Below are 7,129 nucleotides of genomic sequence, written 5' to 3' on the forward strand. Positions count from 1 at the left end.
TAGATATTTGGGATTTAAAGCCTGAGAGAGGTGTTGCTGAACCAGGTCCAGAGACTTCAGCAACATTTGAAGAGTTGAGTCTGTGGAGTGAACTGAGACAGCAGCAGTCTCCACAGGTGAGGCCCTGCTTCTGCCAAGGCAGAATCTGAAATTGTCCTGGAGGGAGCCTTGAGAGACTCCATGGAAAATCAGGCTGATTCCCAAGGAGGAAAACATATTCTAAGCCTCAGCTTCCATGCTGTGAGAAGGTGGAGGGGAGGGGGAGGGGAAGCCAATAAAGAATCCAGTATTCTTGATTCTTGGTTCCAGGGTTGTATAGTATCCATTAAGTACAAGTCTGGGTCTGTCAACAGAGAGTGACAGCAGGCATCATGCACACCAGTAACCATCAGTTGTCACCTCCTGGAAAATAGAGATTGTCTCTTTCACATAACCCCCGGGTATGTATGTTTTCATTTGACATGTGCAGAGTTGGCAGTAGTAGTAGCAGTAGTAATAGCAGCAGATGGCATGGTCCTTTTCAGGTCCTATGGGGAGTTTTGCTTTAGAGACACAGAAAGACCTGAACATGAGTACCACAAGAGGTTTTCTATTGAACTCCCCATCCACTCTTGGATCTAGCTTCCTATCTCTCTCTCTCTCTCTCTCTCTCTCTCTCTCTCTCTCTCTCTCTCTCTCTCTCTCTCTCTCTCTCCTCTCCTTGTTTTTTTTCCAAGACAGGGTTCATTTGTGTAGCTCTGGCTATCCTGGAACTAGCTCTGTAGGCCAGGATGGCCTTGAACTCACAGATATCAGCCTGCCCCTGCCTCCGAAGTACTGGGATTAAAGGCATGCACAACCACTGACTGGTTCCTATAATTTTCCATATGACACCATTCTCATTGAGGTAGTGAGTGAGGAGTATGGTTGCATGGTTCCGAGTGTAGGACAGAAGGATAATACCTGTGATTTTTCCTGCATTCTTTATAGAAGACATTTCACAAAGTTTTCATTCAAGTACAGAGGGTGCAAGACAAGCCCAATACTTCCTGTATTTAAGAAAGGGATATAATGTCATGTGGCCTGAACTTTAGGATCACCTTGAAATTAGGATCCAATGCCACATAATAGAAGTTTTGCTTGGAAGGAATTATGAGTCAGTGATACCCTAAACCCATGTTTCTTTTTAGCCTCTGTTCCTCACTGTGTATGGAGATCTCTTTGAAATAATAAGATGCAATACAACTGGTTTCCATTGCTAGAGGGACATGTGCTCTTCATTTTTCATTGGATCTAATAAATCTCGGTGGCTGATTTAGTTCAAACATAATCTTAGCCTTTTTCACAATCTTTGGAAAAGTATTTGGAGGAATAGTTCAAAGCATTTTATCAACTGTAGATAGCTGAATTTCTCAGGGAGGAGTAAGAAGACACTTTAAAAAATGTTTGTGTAGTCACATCTTAATATCTCTCCCCTCTCTAGGTGCTTGAGAAATGACTTCTGTTCTCTTTCTGGCTTTCCTTTGCTTGGGACTGTCCTCAGCTGCTACAGCACCTGATCCCAGCTTGGATGCTGAATGGCAAAACTGGAAAATGAAATATGAAAAATCATACAGCCTGGTTGGTAACCTGAAAACTGTCCAGAATAACCCCAGAGTGCATTGAAATTGCTGTTGAAACTCTCTAGGCACATTAGAGGCCACATATTTCCCACCACCACCTTCACCACTGAGAGATTACTTAGTCACGATCACTGTGAGCACAGGGTAGCCAAATTCCCTTTTCCTCTGTATGTGGAGAACGTGTGGCTATAGTGTCCTAGAATAGCTGTCCTAGGCCTCTAGTCACCTACAGCAGCAAGTTCACAAGGTCATCTTGTGCAAGAGTTCAGTAGAAAAACATGCCATCCATTATGTTCTTATTCAGGAAGAAGAAGCAATGAGGAGAACAGTATGGGAAAAAAACTTGAAAATTATTAAAGACCACAATGGGGAGAATGGTCTGGGGAAGAATGGCTTCACCATGGAAATGAATGGCTTTGGTGACATGGTGAGTGTGACGTGGATTCTTCACACTGTGTTTTCTTGAGTGTTTACATGGAGTCTTTTCTTTTATAATCATTATGTAATTTTCCTTGAAGACTGATGAAGAATTCAGGAAAATGATGATTGATTTCCCAGTCCGAGCTCACCCTCGCCAGGAGGGGAAAAGTATCCAGAAACGTTATGCTGGTGTTGTTTTACCCAAATTTGTGGATTGGCGAAAGAAAGGCTATGTGACTCCTGTGCGGGACCAGGTAAGACCTTATCACGTGCCTGTCTTCTTCAGACATGTTCAAGATGAAAAGGACTTGGTGTTTCTGTGTGCACACTGAGTGTGCAGATATGTGCAGTACATTTTTTAAATAACATTTTTTCTTCTTTGAGTGCTTTATATGTTTTTACAATGTATATTAATCCTAGAAACCCACCACATACTCTCTTTTAAACTCCACTGTAGCTAGAGTTTTCCTGCCTTGCCCACAGTCAGGACAAATCTCTGTCACCCGTCAGTCCCACAGTGCTCAGACCCAACCAAGTAAACAAAGAGACTTATATTGCTTACAAATGGTATGGCCGTGGCAGGCTTCTTGCTAACTGCTCTTATAACTTAAATTAATCCATTTTCATAAATCTATACCTTGCCACGTGGCTTGTGGCTTGCCGGTGTCTTCACATGCAGCTTGTCATGGTGGCGGCTGGCAGTTTCTCTGACTCAGTCTTTCACTTCCCAGAATTCTTCTCCTCCTCGTCCTGCCTATACTTCCTCCTGCCTGGCCACTGGCCAATCAGTGTTTTATTTATTGACCAATCAGAGCAACAGATTTGACATACAGACCATCCCACAGCATTCCACCCATCTTTCTGTAGAATTCATTCCTTCTTCTTGGGTCATTAATAACCCATAGAACCAATTGATCCTGTTCAAATGTTCATGCATGTGGCCATGACTGGGGCATGAGTAAACTGTCAGTAGTTGTATCCTTTAGGAGACTGATTATCCCTCCCTAGTCATCTAACAATTGCCAGTAAATAATTTTCATAAAGTAGAAATCTGTCTGAGTTGTTGCTGGGGTTGGTATTTGTTTGTGGATGACAATCTTTTCTTCCCTGCTCAGGGCAACTGCAATTCTTGTTGGGCATTTTCTGTGATTGGTGCCATAGAAGCACAGATAATCTGGCAACTAAACAAACTTACCCCTCTGAGTGTGCAGAACCTAGTAGACTGTTCTAAACCTCAAGGCAATAATGGCTGTGTTTCGGGTGATACATACAATGCCTTCCAGTATGTATTACACAATGGAGGTTTGGAGGCTGAGGCAACCTATCCATATGAAGGAAAAGTAAGTGGACATCCTCTGCTGTCATTTTAACTCACCTTGGAGTGTGGGACAATTGTAGAGAAAATCCACTATCTTCAGAGCTCAAATTATTTGATAGAATCTCTCTGTACACCATCAAATCTGTCTTTAGAGTATCTAAATTTGCGTAGCTTTCTGGTGAAATGATTTCAGTGCTTTGTTTGCTTCTGTGCACATAAAGAATATTCAAACTACTGTACATACAATAAAGATTTTCTACCTTAAAATTTCTAATGGATAGGAAGACCAATTTGTTGTCCTTGAAGAAATGCAAACAAATTTCCAGTTCTAAATCTCCCAGTAGCATTTCACTTCTTGAGATGATTTATAACAGCCCAGACTTGAGCGTGCTCACCTGTAAAGGGCAGAGTGTTGTGGTTGTGACTCATGTTCTCAAGAAGGTGAGTGAAAGTATCTGACTCTCTTACCTCTTTACCTTTAAAAGGAAGGGCAATGCAGATATAATCCAAAGAATTCCATTGCTGAAATCACAGGATTTGTGTCCCTCCCAGAAAGTGAGTACTATCTAATGGCTGCTGTCGCAACTATCGGGCCCATCTCTGTTGGAATTGATGCTTCCCATGATTCATTCAAATTCTACAAGAAAGGTACACAAATTTTCTTCTAGATAAGAAAAACCTTAGGACATCCCTGGGCCACAACATGTTCATGGGCTGGTATTTAAGTATAAAGTGTCATGTGAATATTTGGTTTTCTGGGATTTTATTCCTCTCCACATAATCATCATGATTGTAGTTTTTCAGATAATGTGACCTCCACATGCAATTTAATATGTCATAATTAATAAAATTTATTGGTTAGCTAATTTTTCAACTCTCCTACTTTTTACGGATGTTTTAGGTACTTATAGAAACTGATTATCTAAAATTAAAATAAAACAGATCCCCTTGAATTAAGTAATTTATCTTCTATGTGGCATAAGGTTCTAAAAACAAAGAATATAAAATTCCAAGGAGTCATCTCATATGCAAGTAAACAAGTGTTTATCAACAAATCTATACTGATTAGAATTGCTTCCCTTTTCTGTGAAACTCTCTATGTATTAGTGTTCTTGGTAACAATTCATTCAGCTCTTTTTTCTGATTGTAGTTTACATCATTCCTGGGATCTTTGAAAATGCCTATTGTTAGTAGCAGTGGTCACTGTCAGGTGTCCTGTGCATCTCACATCAGCTTCCATTTTATTTCTCAGGTATTCATCATGAGCCAAATTGCAGCAGTAATTCTCTGACTCATGGAGTTCTGGTTGTTGGTTATGGATATGAAGGAAATGAAATGGATGGTAATTACTACTGGCTGATAAAGAACAGGTATAAATTGTCAAAAAATATCTATTTGAAATTCCAGGGCCTTGAGAGATGGTGCAGTGGTTTAAAGCACTGCTTGGCTTTCCAAAGGATTCATAAAGTCATTGCATGTTGCAGTCAGTTGTTGAATACACAGCCCAAAACTTTGTCTCATTTTAGTTGAGCAGTGTGTATTCTTGTTTTCCCAATACATGCATGAGGTGTGTGTACATGCACGGATGTTTACATGCTGGTGGATACATGAGTAATTGAGTGAACATATGTAGAGGTCTGATGTTAGCATCAGCTTTTTTTTATTTATGCAATTTCTATATTGCAGCAGTGTGTCTTGATGATCTAATTCATTGTCTAGACAACTTGGTCCAAGTATGTCCTGTTACCATGTCCTGAGAACTTGAGTTACAGGCACAATAAAGTGTCAATATCACTTTAATGTGGCTCTTGACATTTATCTCCAGTCCTTAGTCTCTGAACTTTCCTACAGCTTGAACACCCTGCTCACAATGTGTGGTAATAATATTCCCATCTGTCACTGGTTTCTTGTGTGTCAATATCATGTCTGTGCCATTGTTTTTCTAAAATCTGACACTAAAATCTAAAATCTTAATTTTGAACCATATATGGGTAGACAACCATTCTGCCCATTCTCTACTGTGGTGTTCGCTGTCCTGTTTGAGGTGCCCCTTGGTGCTCAGAAGTAAATTCTCTACATTTTCTGATCCTTCTTTTAGGTTTGTCTCCTGTTAATATATATAATGTAAAATGTATATATAACAGACATATATAATTTATTATATAATAAATCCAACATGCAATGATCTTTTTACTAAATGGAAAACACGATTTTATTTTCAGCTGGGGTAAACAATGGGGCAGGAAGGGGTACATGAAAATTGCCAAAGACTGGAACAACCACTGTGGAATTGCTTCATATGCCTACTACCCTACCACTGTGTGAGTAACTTGATGGCTACAAGAAAGCACTTGGCAGGAGACAGCATTTCCAGAGAAGTGCTATTCCCTTTTTGGTGACTAAACTTTGGTGGGCATATGGGAGTTATGTCCCCGAAAAGCTACATTGCCATGTGAATTTTGAAACCTTTCAACTATTTGACATTATGAACACTGTTGCTCTAACGTATGTTTATGATCCCCGAAGAAACTTATTTTTAATTTTAATGATTGTGCAAATAAAATCATTTAAACAGTAAAAATTCAAGTATAATTTATAGGTTCTTTCTCTTTTTTCAGCAACTTTTTTTTTATTAAACTTGCAATTTATTATGAACTAAAGATTGAGCATTATTCTGGTGTTCATAAGATTGTGTGGGTGGATCTACTGTGATGGATGATATTCAACCATTGATTGTGGTTTGCTTATAGGGTTCTATTTATCTTTCAGAATCTCATCCCTGAAAGACTGTATGATAGTTTCTGAATTTGACATTTTTAGCTGGCACAAATTTCCCCAGGCTCAATTCTTAGCCAATTTGTGTAGTGCCATGGCCCCATGTGCTCCTCCAATGCATACTGCTGTGACTCTCCCTTGTCATGACTTCAACTCTGTGCTAGCTTGCTCTAGAGCCCAGAAACCACACTATAGCACACCCTGATGATTGTAACATAGCTGAAGCACAAGGTAAGGACCTTAAAATAGACTTTATAAGTATGATGGAGTTCTTTACAGGATAAACGAGAAAATGAATGAATGAAGACAGAAACAGTAAAGGGAAATGGATAAAATATTTCAAGGCCTATGAGTAGAAACAGAATCAATAAAGAAAACCAAAACTGAAGGAATTCTAGAAGTGAAAAATTTAATGTTTCAAACATAAAACTCTGAGGCAGGACTCAACAGCAGACTAAAAGAGATGAAAGATTCTTAAGAAATTGAAAACAAGATTTTAAAAAGTGAATACCCCAGTAAAAGAAAATATCGCCAGTAATCTAAGGTGGTGTCATTCTTGTGGATTCCTGGGAACTTCCCTAGCACCTAGTTTCTCCTGATCCTCATGGTGTCTCCCTCTATCATGATATCTCTTTCATTGCTCTTCCATTCAATTCCTGTTCCAGCTCAACCATTTCATTCCCTTAAGTTCTCATACCCCTACCTTCCATTATCCCCCAACCCCCAGTCTACTCATGGAGATCTCATCCATTTCCCCTTCCCAGGGTGATCCAATAGCCCAACCCAGTAATCAGATTAGTGAATACCCTACTGTCATTATAGAGCCATCACCCAGTAACTGATGGAAACAGATGCAGAGATCCACAGCCAAGCACCATGCCAAGCTCCAGAAGTCCAGTCAAGGAGAGGGAGGAGGGATTCTGTGAGCAAGAGACATCAAGATTATGGTTGAGAAACATACAGAGACAGCCAAACCAAACCAGTGGGAACTCAAGAATTGTGGACTAATAACTGT

The 7,129-nt window shown here is 39.8% G+C and overlaps 1 protein-coding gene across 3 annotated transcripts; it reads left to right on the forward strand.

Annotated features, from left to right (window-relative positions):
* Positions 1-1,473: 1,473 nt before the first annotated feature.
* Positions 1,474-5,792, forward strand: LOC114709725 (cathepsin R-like). 3 transcript variants are annotated; one of them, XM_037205586.1, is made up of 7 exons: positions 1,474-1,603; positions 1,910-2,028; positions 2,120-2,275; positions 3,137-3,361; positions 3,825-3,987; positions 4,592-4,709; positions 5,562-5,792. In XM_037205586.1, the coding sequence occupies exons 1-7, from the start codon at positions 1,474-1,476 to the stop codon at positions 5,662-5,664; spliced, it is 1,014 nt and encodes a 337-aa protein (XP_037061481.1). In that variant the 3' UTR covers positions 5,665-5,792. The 3 variants fall into 3 exon arrangements, with proteins under 3 accessions (XP_037061481.1, XP_037061482.1, XP_028749533.1); XM_037205587.1 differs by having other exon boundaries at positions 1,913-2,028; XM_028893700.2 differs by having other exon boundaries at positions 1,474-1,599; positions 1,906-2,028.
* Positions 5,793-7,129: the final 1,337 nt, after the last annotated feature.

The sequence above is a fragment of the Peromyscus leucopus genome, chromosome 5, assembly GCF_004664715.2.
Source record: "Peromyscus leucopus breed LL Stock chromosome 5, UCI_PerLeu_2.1, whole genome shotgun sequence".
NCBI lineage: Eukaryota > Metazoa > Chordata > Mammalia > Rodentia > Cricetidae > Peromyscus > Peromyscus leucopus.

What these genes read in the sequence shown, in the direction of transcription:
- LOC114709725 (XM_037205586.1), top strand. Translation starts at nt 1,474, where the DNA reads ATGACTTCTGTTCTCTTTCTGGCTTTCCTTTGCTTGGGACTGTCCTCA. An exon ending in TGAATGGCTTTGGTGACATG is followed by an intron (nt 2,029 to 2,119) that starts GTGAGTGTGACG and finishes TTTTCCTTGAAG; the next exon opens with ACTGATGAAGAATTCAGGAA. An exon ending in CCTATCCATATGAAGGAAAA is followed by an intron (nt 3,362 to 3,824) that starts GTAAGTGGACAT and finishes TACCTTTAAAAG; the next exon opens with GAAGGGCAATGCAGATATAA.